At 37.8% G+C, this 16,677-nt stretch overlaps 1 protein-coding gene across 1 annotated transcript in view; it reads left to right on the plus strand.

Moving 5' to 3' along the window:
* TAFA3 (TAFA chemokine like family member 3) overlaps positions 1-16,677 on the plus strand; it is a 116,297-nt gene that overhangs the window by 39,257 nt on the left and 60,363 nt on the right. The window contains exons 2-3 of the mRNA XM_081947488.1: positions 14,118-14,206; positions 15,448-15,563. Of these exons, the coding sequence (XP_081803614.1) occupies positions 15,449-15,563 (115 nt within the window). The 5' untranslated portion in view covers positions 14,118-14,206; position 15,448. The remainder of the gene's footprint in view (positions 1-14,117; positions 14,207-15,447; positions 15,564-16,677) is intronic.

The raw sequence follows: 16,677 nt of genomic DNA on the forward strand, positions 1-16,677 counted from the left end.
GGGCTTGACCCCTCTAGGGCCACGGTCCCGGACATCCTTGAGTTCCTACAAAAGGGACTGGAGGACAGCCTGTCTCACAATACCCTTAAACGTCAGGTAGCGGCCTTGGCCACCATCCTAAAAGGGGAAGGGTCCTTTTCTCTTTCCCACTCCCCGTTGGTTAAACACTTTCTGAAAGGGGCAGCTAATCTCCGGCCGCCCACAGTTCACAGGTTCCCCACCTGGGACCTTCCCTTGGTTCTAAGGGCTTTGACGGGGTCTCCCTTCGAACCCCTTAGGACTGTCCATATGCGCCTACTCACCCTTAAGGTGGTTTTTCTAGTGGCCATCACTTCGGCCAGGCACATATCGGAGTTAGGAGCTCTCTCAGCACGCAGTGATCTGTGTCTAATCCACCAGGACAGGGTCGTCCTTCGATTGGACCCTTCCTTTGTTCCGAAGGTGAATACCCCTTTTCACAGGGCTCAAGAAATTGTCCTGCCCAACTTTTGCCCTAACCCATCTAGGGAGAGGGAGCAGGCGTGGCACAGGCTGGACGTCCGGCGCTCTGTTCGCATCTACCTGAAACGGACAGAGAGCATACGAAAGACGGAGGCGCTTTTTGTCTCTTTTAAGCCGGGGTCGTTAGGAGCAAAGGTTTCCTCCTCCACTATTGGGCGGTGGATTAGGCAGGCCATAACTGAGGCTTATGGGGCTTCGGGACAGATCCCTCCCCAGGGCATCACCGCTCATTCGACTCGGAGTGCTGCCACTACTGCAGCATGGGCTACCAGGGCTCCTCTCGAGGATATCTGCCGGGCGGCTACCTGGGCATCTCCTACCCCTTTCATTAAACACTATAGGCTGGATGTGTACGCCTCGGCTGAGGCGTCCTTCGGTAGGAGGGTTCTCCAGCGGGTGGCGGCCGATCCTCCCCCTGGGACCCAGTCTACCCTCCCTGGGACCCAGTCTACCCTCCCTGGGACGTAACTTTGGCATGTCCCTCACGTGACCCCTTCCTCCACTTTACTGGAAAAAGAACGTTGGTCTTACCTGAATGTTTCTTTTAAGGAAAGTGGAGGAAGGGGTCACGATCCCGCCCTAGTTAGTTAGACAGGGTCGGTGGGGGGAGGCCCGGGAAGCCCGGGTGGGCTTGCCCTTGTGTTTTTCTTGTATCTTGCAGAAGACCTTGACATCGCGGAAACTGGGAACCAACAGGAGAAGCTGAAGGTTAAGAAGTTTTCTCTCAGTCTAATGGACCAATCAGGCTGTGTTATAACCCTCACGTGACCCCTTCCACCACTTTCCTTAAAAGAAACGTTCAGGTAAGACCAACGTTCTATCTCTATCCAATCATAACTTTTTCAGCATTCCTTTTCCTTTCAGCCAATTCATTTTTAATTTATGGGAATATGTATGTGTGTATCAGTGGTGGGTTGCAGGCTGTATGCCCCGGTACGGGCATACCGGAGCCTGCCTGGAGCACAGGGTACTGTTCCGGTATGGTGCTCCGGAGGGCCCACCTGCCCACCCAAGCTCCTTACCTGTCCTTTAAGCCTTTGGCGCTTCTGCGCACATGTATGGCGCTGCATGACGCTCTGCCGAGAAACTGGAGCATCGTGGAGGCTTGTAGAGGGATCGCAGGCAGGTACAACGCATCCGCGTGCCACATGTGTCCATTTGGGTGATGCCGGGCCCGTTCCAACCATACCGGTTGGAATGAGATCCGTAACCCACCGCTGGTGCGTATAATTACTTATAGATACATACGTAGGTATGTTGTATTTGTGCTGATAAATAAATAAAGGGAGACTAGTATAGGTTTAGGTTTAGGTTTATTTGGATTTATATGCTGCCCTTCTCCAAAGGACTCAGGGCGGCGTACAACATTAAAAACACATATCACAAAAGTTAAAAAAAGATTAAACCCAATTCCAAAAAGACCAAACCGATTTTTTTTTAAAAAAAGAAACAGTACATTTAAAATAAATTAAAATTAACATTAATATTAACAGGCCAGTATAGATCCATTTCAAGCTATTTAGCTCTCATCAGCTAGCCATACCCTTACTGGGATTCGAACCTGGGCTGTATTACATTATACATTATACATTATATTAGGCAGGAGACTTAGCCACTAAGCCACAGGCTCTCCTCCTTTTATCAGCTGAGCCAGGGAAATAGGTATGTATTTGTGTTACAACCCCTGGTATGCCCAAATATGGGAGGAAGCTCACCACTCCCTCTTTCTGTCCTTCGGCTCATCACAGAAAACCATCCAGGCAGAAAACTATATTTTTATTTTTAATGTTGCCTTTTTATATTTGTGTTGTATTTGTGCTTATAAATAAATAAAGGGAGACTAGTATAGATCCATTTCAAGCTATTTAGCTCTCATCAGCTAGCCATACCCTTACTGGGATTCGAACCTGGGCTGTATTACATATTAGGCAGGAGACTTAGCCACTAAGCCACAGGCTCTCCTCCTTTTATCAGCTGAGCCAGGGAAATAGGTATGTATTTGTGTTACAACCCCTGGTATGTATGTACATACCTACGTATGTTTACACACACACACACACGCACACACACACACCCCGTATTTTTCAGGCTATATGATGCACCAGAGTAGAAAAAGCACCATGATTTCGAAGAGGTAAACAAGAAAAAAAAAAGGTTTTTCCCTCCCCAGCCTCAAGGAGTTCTCTGCAGGCGCCCCAAACCCTCTGCATGCCCCATTTTTGCAGAGTGCTCCTGGGGGCTGGGCAGGGCAGAAATGTGATGCTTTGGGGGGGGTGTTGGAAGGTGAAAAACGGGCCTGTTTTTCGCAAAACTGGCATGCACAAAGGGTTTGGAAGGCCTGCAGAGTGTTCCTGGGTAGAGCAAAAACGGCACTCCTGGGGGGTTGGGGAGGCCAAGAAATGGCCTGGTTTTTTTTTTTTTTAAATGGGGTACGCAGAGGGTTTGGGAGGCCTGCAGAGTGCTGCTGAGGGCTGGGCAGAGCAAAAACGGTCCTGTTTTTGTGAAAAATGGGTCCATTTTTCACCTCCCAAATCACATCAGTATGCTTCTTGAATTCTTGCTTCTCACTTTTGTATTCATTCCACATTCACATTTAATCCTTCTCTTGTTGTTTTCACACACACACACACACACACACACTTCTTAAATTACCCATTCCCACTTCATTCAGTTTACATTTACATTTTCCTTGCTATTCCAGATTTATTGCCATATCACAATATGAGCAGAAAACCACTTTTATGTACAGCATTATTCTTTCTACAAATATTCCTTATACAACCTTTTATACAGCATTTGCACATCTTAAAATGTATTCATCTATTTTTACCTGTTCTGTAAACATTTTGTCAAGGTACAAACTTTCATTTACTTGAACTAGGTCTTTTTTTGCCATATAACTGGTAATTGTTCATACCATTTTCTAATTAGAAGCAACTGTCTGAAGAAGAAATTAAAACTGAAAAGTGTTTCATTATTTCAGCAAGATAGAGAGCTAAAATATACCTTCAAATTGATTACGAAGTACTTAGAAGAAAAAAAAAGATAAAGATTTTGCAATAGCCTTCATAGTCTGAAATAGACTTCAATATTTTTGAAAAATTATGGGGGAATCACAAATATCTAATGCGTGCAAGGAGATCTGGAAATAGTTCAAAATCAGCAATTTTTTTCTAGGAAAAGCGGGGGGGGGGGAATCTATAAATAGAAAATTCTTTAGTGGATATAGGAAACATTTCAAAGCTGCTATTTGTGATACATAGTATAGACTAGAAGGATTGTAAATTTTTCCATTTAGTTACATTTACTGGGGTTTTCTTTAAACAGTAGCATTTAAATTATAACTATGTCTCAAATTGCCCCAGTGGGATTGGCCTACCTCACTCAGTCTGGGAGGACTCCAGTTGAGGACCCCCATCAGTCAAAGAGTTTCAGCCAGTCAGGTCTAGAAGGAGAACCTTTTCTGCTGTGGCTTGCCCACCTTGCCACCTGAAGTGAGGTCTGTTCCCACTTTTTTTAGCTTTCCAGAAGAGTGTTGGTTGTGTGAATATGCTGGATGGCTTGGGTCTTGATGCGATGCTCTGTATTGGAGATTCATTGGCATCCTTCAGTATCAGAAGACTATGATATTGTGCTCTGGCTGTATGCAAAGCTGGAGTGTCCTCTGCAGAAGACGAGGCCTGGGTAGATTAATATGGAGGATATACTGTTACCCAAGCAGCAAATCCCCCCCCCTCCATGTCCCTGAAATAGTCCAATGGAATGGCAGAGCTGAAACAATTGGTTCCAGCTGCGTCACAGGAGTTACCAGAACGTCGTTGTACACAGTCACGAACTGCTTCCGGGATTCCAGCTCTGGATTTTGCCTTGAAGTTGACTCCTGAAACCTTTTCCAGTAGTGGATATAGCCACAAGGCAGTGGAGGTTTGTAATCAGAGTTTCCCTTCTCCTAGAATATGATTCTATTGCTTTATTTGCCGTTGGGGCATAGAGCTGCCTTCCGCCTTCAAAACTGTTGACTGTCTCCTCCTGTAACCCTGGAAAGGGCCCTTACAAGGTGCTAGCAGCCGGGCCAGCTGGACTAAAGTTTTTTAAGGAGGTGTTACTCCTCCATCACTCACCCTTTGTCCTGGCTTGTGACAGGCACAGCCTGGCTTCCCAAATGTTGGGCCCAGGATGGGTTTTTTTGGAGATGGCTGGTAGACTAATAGGGAAGCTGTCTCTGTTCTCTCCTTGCCTTCATTTTTTTAGCTTGTATTATTATTATTATTATTATTATTATTATTATTATTATTATTATTATTATTATCATCATCATCATCATCATCATCATCATCATCATCATCATCATCTTGTATTTACTATTATTATTAATATTTTAATACTTTCATATTTATGCTTTTAATTGTAAGCTTTCCTGAGATTCTTTCTAGAATGAGATGGGTGGCATATAAATTTAATAAAAAAAAATAATGTGCAATACATAATGTTTAATTTTGTATCATATGCAAACTGAATCAGCTTCTGTTCATTTGAAGGACCTAAAGTTTTGCATACAATTATATCTTATGAACTTACTTCTGATACCTCCACAAAATTATTTATACATGTATCTATAAATACATTAAAAACTAAGGACACATCCTTGTCTGATTCCCTGATCAATATTGACTCATATACTAAGCATTCAATATATTTTCGCATATTAGCACTTTTCGTTTTATATTCTTCTTTGCATATTTAACACCCAACTATCAATTTCATATTTGAAGAAAATGTTCCATAATTCAAATGTATTTATCTTACAATAAGTTTTTTTCCCCATGTGCATAATACATTTGTCACTAACTGGCTGTAGAATAAAAATCTTGTTTTATCATTCGCTGTTCAGCATAAAAGTATACTGCACTTCTCAAAATTTGTTCATTGTACCTCTTATACCTTATTAACCTGACATCTTGCAGACATTTCTGCAATTACATTATCTATATCTGGAGGCTTATCATTTTTAACTTTTATCACATTTATGACATAAAGTAAAATTTAAAAGTAAGGCAATTGATTTCAGAAATCTACCCTGAATAAGATTAATAAGTAATTCCTGGGAGAAAACCAAGTTATCAATAAAAAGCAACCAATACCACATAATGCTTAAATGTGAACACAGTAGCAAAATAATGAGACAAATTAGCATTTTATTGTGAATATGTGTTTTGTGTGAAATAAAAGAGAGGTATGAAACTGAATGAACTTGATTCTGCTATGGAAGTTCTTATAAGTCATTGAATTGCTACTATACATGAATTTGCAAATCCACATTTTGAAAACCTGTAGTTGTCATTATCTCTTTCAAGAACAAATTCAAAATAATTTTGTCTGCTTGGTTATCAGTAGTATAAATAGCATAATGTTATGAATGTTTAATTCATTTCAAATAGCTCCAAGTGTTGCATGCATCCATTTATATATCATACATTTCAGAATTATTTCTGGTGCTGGTTTGTTTATATCTACTTTCTTCTTAGAGCCATATCACTGATATGCAAAAACTTCAAAGGATTGTACAAATTCTGATGATATATTAATTATTACTTGAAATTCTGAGCAAGTGTATTTAGCTTTATGCATGCTAATTTTCCTGAGCAACAACTTAGCACTTAGAGAAGTTACCTATATAGACCAGGCATGTTAGGTCATATGCAATAATAATATGCTGAAGACAGAATTAGCTGAAACCAATTTCCTTTGATTATTTCAACCAAAGGCTGTATTCTGAAATCTAGATGTGGTGATGTGGTATGTAATAGTGCTGAGTGCCATTACATTTGAATTTTACAGGGTATTTGCTTGCATTATTCCTTTGCTTCATATCCAACTTAAAGCTAAGATTATGATAAATGTCTTCTTCAAATTTCTTTTATAGGCCATCACAAATTACAAGAGTACATATTTTAAGCTGTTTATTTAGACAGATGGCTCTGATTGTACCAAATTAGTTAACTCATGAGATATATTATTGCCCATTCAATTGGACCAAGGTCTTTTGAGTTTTGAGCTTATGATGGTACATTTGAGGAATTGATTTTAGCTGTCAGTCTTAAGAAACAATTGCTAGAATTAGTCCAGAAGGATCTACAGTATCCTTGTTTTGTGGTAAAAGCATGATAGGAAGAAGCACAATGCCAATGCTTGTGATATAGTAATAATGAGTAGAATATTTTTCTTCAGCATTTTCTCATGATCATTCACGCAGCAAAAGAATCAGAGAGTTTCATAGTTATATTTCAAGAACATCAACCAGATTACTTTCGTGAATTTGTGTATGGCAGTAAAATAATCTGTGCACAACGATACTGAAGAATTAGTCCGTGGAGACCAAATTCTACACATAACCATAAAAGAACAGGAGGTGACTTGAAGCAATTACACTCTCTCAGCCTAGCACACCTCAAAGGATTGTTGTGGGGATAGAATGGAGAACCTTATATAAACCCTCTTAAATAGATGAATGCAGTGTGGAATAGAAATCTAATAAACATATAGAATAAGTTTACTAGTATAAGAAACTTTGCCTTAAAATTAAGATTCTCTTTAGAATCAAAATTTTGTCAGAACAGCCCTGCTGAGGATCGGTGGCTCAGTGCTTAATGACGTTGGAGATGGTCTCAGCTCCAGTGGGTCAAGCTCCAGCATTGCATGACAGGGTGAGCTTCTGTTACTTGCCTCACCTTCTGTCCAGCTAACAGTTCTAAAGCATGTTCTATGCATGTAGATAGATAGGTTCCACTTTAGGGGTGAGACAAGCTGGTGCTTTGTGCAGGGAGTCAGATTCCTGATGGCTCTGAATCTCCAGGAAGAGATTCAGAACCTTGAGTGATGCTGCCAGGAGAGCTACTGGTGTGAACCCAGCTTGCCCTCTTGTGGCGCACTTCGTGAAGTGTGCAAGCGTGCCCCAAAACAGAAGTGGTACCTTGGCAAACCAAACTAGTACTTTGCAGTAGCATTGTGATCTCCTGGCTACTGCAAAAATGCCATACAACCACCACCACCACCTTGCTGAACCAAACTAAAGCATGGGTTCTCAAACTGTTCAGCTCATTGACCCCCTTTATGAAATTTCAAATTGTTCATCAACAAACATTTAGTATATGAAAATAATTTATTACATTATTACTGTAATTAATAGTACTTTGAATAATGAATGCCTTCAAGTAGTTGAAATCTACAGGAATCTCCTGCCAATCTACAGGAAGTAACTTTGAGAGCTATGTTTCAATATAACTGCTTTTTGATTTATCTTCAATCTCCTTTTGTAAATCTTGGGATAATTTCATTTAAGATCACCTCGAGGCAGATAAATTTTTAGGATGATCTAACATAAGTAATGCTCTGAGAAAAAAAATGTAACTTTTGGAGGACTTCTGAAGATCCAAAGCCTGTGTCTCTTCCCTTCTCTCATTACCTTTATGTAAGAACTTAATGTGTCTCTCAATCAAAAATATACCGGTCTGAGTCAAATAGTAATAAATATCTAGGAAGAATACGACACATGATAAGTCACAGTGGTTTGCAGTGCTCCTTACATGACCTCTGCAAATTGCTGACACCATCACTTAGTTTTCCTTGAATCATTTATTAACCTAGGGTGCTTTAGGGCAGTGCTGCATGTGCTAATAATCTTCCATTGGTGAGAGTGCCTAGGGGTGCTGGCCAGTGTCCTGTTCAAAATTTACAGGCTAAATAGGATTCCTGCAGTTCATCTTTACTTTTTTGAAAGTCTGTGTCAACCAGATTTCATTTCATTTGTCTTGCCTGTGTAAAGGAGTATAATTGATACTGATAGTTGCTGTGTGGCTCTTTCAATAGATAGTTCAAAGCAGACTTTGTGTAATCAAGATATCATCTGTATGCTGGGATCTTTTCTTTCCCAGAGGATCAATTAACCTGCATTAGCTAGTACATCTTTTGCCTTTTTATTTATTTAGTAATTAATTTTGCTTTTTATCAGAACAAAATTGTTAATATTTTATATCCCCTCTCTTTTTTGGCTAAAAGCTATTAAGGCAATATACAATGTTTAAAAATTAAACACTCAGGGATAAAAACATATAAAAGAAACATTTAAACAATAAAACTCAGTAACAATAATTTATTTTTAGGGTAAAAATAACCTTTATTATTCAACTAAGCTATAGAAGAGCTGGCTATAGTAAAATGATCCAACAGTCAGATTCACCGGGTAAAATTGGGTGATGAGATGTATCTTTTAAATCCTTTTACAGATGATATAGTTCAGATTTTCTCAAATACTTCCTATTCAGATAACTATATTAAGAGTTAGAGGAATTTGTGGAAGTGTCAGCACTATCAATTAATTTTCACAAATCAGATGTGATGTGTTTTCATATGCCTTCCAAAACATAATAGGAAATCTCTACAGATTTGTGGATTGCGTAGAACATACATCTTTAAAATATTTAGGTATCATTATTACTAAAATATTAATAGAGTTTTTTTTACTAATAATTATATACAAATTTGGAAGAAATTGAACAACAAGAAGAAGAAAAATGGGCTTCAAAATATTTCAATATTTCGGGGTGAATTGCAGTGGAAAAATTGCGCAGCTCAATATTTTGCTTCAATACCTTCCGTGAAAATTCCAGCACAGGCTTTAAGACATTGACAAAAAAGAAGCTTTTTTACTTTTATTAAAAAAAGAAAGAAAGAAAGAAAAGAAAAGATTCACCTCAGCTTCAATGCTAGAACTGCAGCAGAAGATTATACATTGCTGGCACTCCAATTAGATTGAGGCATCTATATCAAAACTAGGGTTAGAGACATCACAGAGATGTCTCCAGTTCACTATGCCTCACCCATAATTCTTAACAGGTGTACAGACCAGAGGGGAGAAGGCCTAGTCTGCAGGTGATAGAGCTCAGAGCTCTGCCATTTCCTCAGGCGTAAGAGTCTCAAATTCTTCCCAGATGACAACATAAGGTGTTGCTCAACCACCTCATCAATTCTGTACAGACAGCTTCTTTTTCTCTCTATAACTTTATTAAATTTTGAAACCAATTCCAAGCGGATCTGGGTGATTTTTATCCATGAGTTGCTCCACTAACATTTTACAGCAGCCCTCCAAATGATTTTTGATACATCTTTCGCTAAAATGGTCCAGGTTTTTAAAGAAGGTCACCAGATGGCACTCCACAGGCGCTATAGTATTAATGCATTTTTAACAGAGATCTAAGTGCTTCAGTGCATATATGCTTGTCTGTTGTGGTTTCAGCAGGTATTTTTGAAGTGAACAATCAGAAGTGACATTGGGTAATGTAGGCTAAATAAAAGAAGGAAAAAAGATCTTAAAACTCTGACAGTCTTTCCCAGTGTGGTGCACTTCAGGTTCCTTGGATTTCAGTTACAATAATTCAGCACAGTGGGAGTTGGAGTTTTATATATCTTAAGACACTTCATTAGGGAAAGCAGCTACAATAGTGGTGTAGAGCAGCAAAGTTCAAAACAATAATATTTTTACCACCTTATTAATATTGTCGGAGCAGCTGTCCAAAATTCAATTAAAATAGCAATAAAATATTAAAAGTTAACAATATAATTCAGATAAACAGAAGTTACAATAGCAATAGAAACAGTAAAATTGTACCAGCACCAATACAAGGGTAGAATAAAGTTGATCATTAAGTAGCTGGCAAAATAAACATACATAAATGAAATGTATGAGGCCAAAAGTTCTCTCTTTAAGCCTAGAAAATCACCACAGAGATTTCCAAAGCTATTTGTTAACCAGCTTGTTTCCCTGGATGTGCTTTTTTATGGGATAGTATAAGAGACATGTGTTGATTACAAATGCTAAATATCAATGCCTATGTTGTACAGATAGCCTTCCTTTATGGAACCTATCTCACCCTCATGCATTCAAGGATTCTCCAGATTTCAGTACTATGTCAGGGATATTAATTTTACATTTTCTTGTTCCACCTTCTAGCTTTCTTTTGTTCAAAATCACATTAACCTTTTTGTGTTACCAACTTAAAGTGATACAGGTAGTCCTCAACTTATGATCCTTGCATTGGGTGCCAGCTTGCTTTCAGGTGCAATTCAAGGTGTTGGCTATCACCTTTAAAGCCCTTTGTAGCCTGGAACCAGGCTACCCGAGGAACTGCCTCATCTCTATTTCATTGGCCCAGCCCACCTGGTCAGGCAGAAAGGGTATGTTGTGGACCACCCCATTGGTTAAAGAATTTCAACAGGTGGGAGCCAGGAAGAGATCCTTCTCTGCCATTACCCCTGCCCTATGGAATATCTTGCCCTCAAAGGCAAGATGAGCCCCTTCTCTCCTAGCCTGCTGGAAGAGTGTCAAGATTCTGCCAGTTGGCATGGAGGTTTAAGAGTGGCATGCAATTCTGGGAGTGATTGGTAGGTTCAAGGCAATCCCCCCTTTGCCTTTTTAACTTTTCAACTGTTTTTTAAACTTAATTTAGGTTCTTTTTAAAATTTTGTTTTTAATTCTGGCTTTTATATGATTCTGTGGCTTTATTCATAAATAATCCAGAGTCACACAGGTGAGATTGGCAGCATAAAACAATTGATAAATAAACTAAATAAATAGAATTCACTTACAGGTTGTTAGAAAAGTATATAATATTTTTTTGTTTCTTCAGAACTGTTTCCCACCCAATAATTCTCTTCTGGTGACAATTTTATAACAAAACTCAACAAAAAGAGATCAGAAATATATTAGACCTTTTGTTTTAACTGATAATATTCTACACAGATAAGAGATAGTTGAAACCTCTTATGACCACTATAGGTAAGCCACAGAACCTATTTAGAAGTAGAATAGTTATATATTTTTGTATTATCAATTTAAAAAGATGCAGGTAGTCCTCAACTTACAACCCTAATTGGGACCAGAATGTCTGATGTGATATGGTCATTAAGTGGGTCATCATGTGATTGTGCTTGATTTTACGACTTTTTTGGCTTTAATTATGAAGCAGGTATGTCTTTTGCATTGACTCTGCTTGTTGGAAGCCAGGTGGAAGGTCACAAATGGTAGTCATGTGAGACACTGCAACCCTTATAAAGGCATGCTGGTATCAAGTGCCCAGTTTGCGATCATGTGACTGCAAATATGTTGCGATGATCATAAGTTTGAATACCAGTCATAAGTCAGACTATATATGATCATTAGTCCTGGTTTCACACACACATACACATGCACACACACCCTCCCTTTCACAAATATGTTTTAAAAGATTTATTTTGTTAATGAATTTCCTATTGCTAGAAGAATTCCTACTGTGAAAGAAATTTTAAGATGGGAAAGGAAAAATTGTGATGCCAAAATGTTGGGCTCCCCAACTGTGCTTCATATTGGTATAATTCACTAAAGGACTTAGATCTTATTAGCTTCACAATGTTCCCCCTTAATTGTACAGAGATATTGTATGTTTTAACTACAATTATAACAATTACTATGTCACCCTTGTTTAGTGTCTTCTTAAAATGCTGAGTCAGAGCCTGTAATTCATGGATTATTAGTTTATATTTGGGAGATAAATAATGATGCAAAAGATACTTTTCAAAATAAATCTTTCATTTGTATCTTGAGATAACTATATTCATCTCCTTTAAGCAGGAATTAATGAGAAAACAGGAGTGTATAATAAGAGTGTTGACCCACAAACCTAGCCGCCTTTCTCATTTGTTGTCATTCTGTGCATCTAAAACAATTGCACTGGCATCCAGAAACCTTTCAGGCAGTTTCTTGTGACACGAAGAAGCTCCCTGAAACCAACAAGATAGAGTAATAGGTTCATAACACACACACACACACACACACACACACACACACACACACACACACACACAGTATACATATATTAAAAATAAATCATTAGAGAAACCCAGTTCAGGTTTTGATCAGAAACGGCTGTGAGTTGGCTCTGTGTCCAGTTGGGAATCTATATAACTACAAGCAACATGCACTTGCTTTCTGTCTCAGTGTTAATAATTTCAAATTGGGCATTAAAATTTTATAGCTTCTGTAGTTCTTCAGACTCTGCTAAATCCCAGCAGGTAATATGCAAGGTTATGAAGCTGTCATTTCCCCCATCCCTGGTAAATTGTGTTTGCATTGGACAGGATTGTTTCTCTGCTTGCTGTTCTTTGCATTTCTTGGTCAATGAGCATTTCTTAGTTAAAGGTAAAAATTTGAAAAACAGAAATAAAGGCTTGTGTGTGACTTGTTTCTCAGTTGCCATAGGCTTTAGTGTTCTAGGCAGTAGCTCTGTTTTGCCAACCTAGAGATATTAAAATGTGGCAATAAAATTGGGAATTTTCTCCCCAATGCCTTTTTCAAATATATCCAAATCATTTTAAAAGGATTTTGAAATAAAATCTTTTAAATACTCCAGACATCCCAGCCCAGATAGACAGTTGTCGTATATCCGTTATTCCCCAAACCGAGTTCTGAATATTCTATAATTCATGGATTTTTATGTATGGTATTGAACATTGTAATTCCTCTATACATAGGACAAACTCAACTGAAAGAATGATTTCTTTCTGCAGGTGAAATTACATTTATTTTAATAAGAGAAGGACTTATTCCTTGTTTGTGAAATTCTTTTTCCTCTTGATCTAGAGGTTAATGATCCATTCCTGCCTTTCACAAGAATGGAACAGCTGTATCATTTATTTATTTCTGTATATTTTAATACAAGTTAATGTATATATTTCAATTCTCTACAAAGTTTTCTAAAAATAATGGCAAAACGTCAGGCTTTTTTCATCATACTATATCAAAATGTCCGTATATTTTAATTTCACTAACTATTCTATTTCCCACTCACTGAATCAGTCCATTCTCTTGCCTATAATTGCACACAGTTCTTAAGAGTGGGTGCAGCTAATCTTCATATATTGTGCCATAACTGTTGTTTTCAGGTTTTCACTTATTAGGAAAGGATTTCAGCTGTTTTTCATTTACCACTGTTCTTTTTGTGTGTGCGTCATCTGACCTTTCTTGGTTATGTCATTGAGAGTTCTTTTGATCTGGTTTTAGAGGTAAATAGTTCTATAATCATACCTATAAAAAGTATCTGACCTCACCTAACTTTCTAGTCAGTTTCTCCCTAGTATATTTGGGAACAACTGAATTGATTTTTCTACCAATAGAGTTAACTTCATTGGAAAGCAGTTGTTTAAAATACATGTATTTCCACATGCAAACTGAAATACCAATGTTTCCTCTTGGTGGAAGTATAAAACAGAGACATTTTATGCAAAATAATATCATTCATGAACCTTCTCCAACATATACATAAAATAAGCATGGATTTGTTTGCTATGAATTTGATATTGGATGGCTGAATAAAAGAATAGGTGATGGATGGAGTATTGGGATGGGGAAAGATAAGAAGGAATGTAAAAATAAGTAAAAATTGATACACATATAGAAATCTGGCCTGCAATCTTTTATGAAAAAGTTCAGCATTTTTACAAGATACTGTGAGGCTTTCAATACTTGCAAGTTACTTTTCAGTTCTTCAATGAATTTTTTTTTAAACTGGTGCTTTTTTCATTTTTAGATGCCCTGATGTTTCCCCTTCTTTTCAAACACCAAGTCTACCTGAGATTGGCCAATGCACAGACAGTAGCTGTAAAGTCCCAATAGGAGGTAAGTAGAGCAAGTGCTTAAATGGTTTGGTTATGGGATTTGATGGGGAATGCTTGACAAAATATTTTTATGGGAGAGTTGAATGAATCTTGATCAGAGAAAGAAATTAGTTGTGGATGTTCCATCACTGGAGGTTTTAAAGAAGAAATTGGTCAGTCATTTATCTGGAATGCCACTGAGAGTGAGACTGTCTCTTGAGTTGGAGAAAAGACAAAAGTTCTGATAAACTGGCTATTTGGAATTGGAATACTAAGGACCCTACTATTAATCAGAATAAATATGTTCCTTTTTCCCAAGCCATGCTTATTGCATCCAGCTGTTTCACATTGGTCAAATGAATTTTGCTTTTCCTGATGGAAAGTACTTCCATCAAGAAGTCAATTTGGCCAATGGTCAATATGGTGTAAGGGTTAGACAAGATTAGAGAAGATCAACATTATAATCTGTGTTCAGTATGGAACAGCTTTTTTTCTGTCAGGTTCATACATTCCTGTTACTTAATGGTTTATGGTTTCCTCTTTTGTCTTTTCTTATTTATTTTAAGCATTTTTATAATGGCATGGCTGCTTTCACATTAATAAATGGATTTCTGACTTTTAAATTATACCTTCCTTTGTGAGAATGATATAGTGACATTTTTTTTGCTGCATATAGTGAAACAACTATCTATATTTTCCCAGAGATGGCTGTCATTCAATTTGGCTTTAATCAATCTAATTGATTGATTAGCAGCAAGAGAAGTTGCTGCTAATGAAGTTGCACCATGCCTGTAAATTGCCAAACCATTGAGCTCTTCCATATCTACGTTTGAATGTGTGTATGCAGCCATATAACGGGAATAAAACTTTTCTTAGAAAAATGTGAGCTTGGATATTCCTCATGTTTGTATTGTTAAAATTCTGCTTAGAGAACTGTTTTATTTTTCACCAGCAGAAGAATGGAAACAGTTTTTTATACAGCTCATTGAAGGACTTGGTGTTCTAAAAATCTGAATCCTGCTAGTGGGATTTCTTGCTGATTCACAGGGAAAAGGTTATGTTAGGATGACATATTTGTAATTTATCATTAGGGAAGATTGTAATACAGAAATGCTGAAATATAATTTCACTGTTTGTAGAAAGAACAATCTAATCTTATAACTGCGCATCATCTTCTTTCCCTACTTTATGACCCAAAGTTCTCTATCCCTAATGTAAGGCATTTTAATTTATTTCATTCTAATTTATTTTTTGTCATGGCAGAATGAGTGAAAGGAACGTCCAAAGTTTGAGCAAAGGAGTATTGGTGCTCTCTCTCTGCCTTATAATGCTTTGGGGAAGGCTGACACTGGCCTCATCATATCACAGAAGCCATTCGGGTAAGTCAAATTATTTCTTTTCTTGTAAATCTGCAGTGTTTAATTGAACACTGTACTTCATTTTTTTCTCGTTCTGCTGCCTTCCAGAGATATTGCAACTACAGTTGTCAGAAGTGTTAATTTTCTTTGTTAATAATCAAGTGGGCTGACAAAAATTGAAATTACAATAGCTGTGCAATAGCTACAGATGGGGTTAGCTACTGAGTTTGTCAGTACTTAGCTTTTGACTAGCTGTATCTGTGTGATATTCTATTAATCTGGCTGTATGTAGATTCTGTGTATAGAGCCATGATAGACTCCTGGTTGAATTTTCCCAAAAGATGAAAACATAATGTTGAAATGTACAAATGCATAGCTCATGAAAAATATACTCTGCTGTGAGAAACATACATATATAGAATACACCCACTATTATACCATTTCTTACTCACAGTTCATTCTCTCAGAATGAAAAAGGTATGTATAGTTTTTTTATTCATTGACTGATTATGTTTTCCATTTGTAGCAACCACATAGATATTCCCCATGATGATCTACATCTAATCTTTTCTTACAAATCTTCAAATGGTGCAGGCTTTTGATAGTCACAGAGAAAGGGAACAGCCTGCTTTTCTCCTTGATGTTAAAACATTTGCTTTTTAAGCAGAAGATTTCAGGCTCAGTCTTGGGGCTCTTCCATTGATTGGAAAGATACTAGTCAGAATTCCTGCAGAAACCTCTTAACGAATAGTACTTAGATGAATTAGGTACTTATTTCATATAGGGTAATTAACTGGGTTTCCACATAAGATTTGGGGGGGTCCACTTGTAAACAAGGATATCATTAAAAACATCACCATATATAGTTAGGCAGAGAGGTATAACCTGACATGCCAGGACCAAATGTGTCCCCATAGACTTACCCATATTTTTCGGAGTATAAGACGCACTGGAGTATAAGACGCACCAAGGTTTTGAAGAGGCAAATTTAAAAAAAAGTAGGCAGGTAGATACTGGGAGAGAGGGGGGAGAGAGAGAGAGAGAGAGAGAAATACAGTAGGTAGGTAGGGAGAGAGAGAGAGAGTGAGTTAGGTAGATAAAGGGAGAGAGAGGAATAGAGAGATAGAAATAGAAA

The sequence above is a fragment of the Natrix helvetica genome (assembly GCF_964273705.1).
Source record: "Natrix helvetica genome assembly, chromosome: 3".
Taxonomy (NCBI): domain Eukaryota; kingdom Metazoa; phylum Chordata; class Lepidosauria; order Squamata; family Natricidae; genus Natrix; species Natrix helvetica.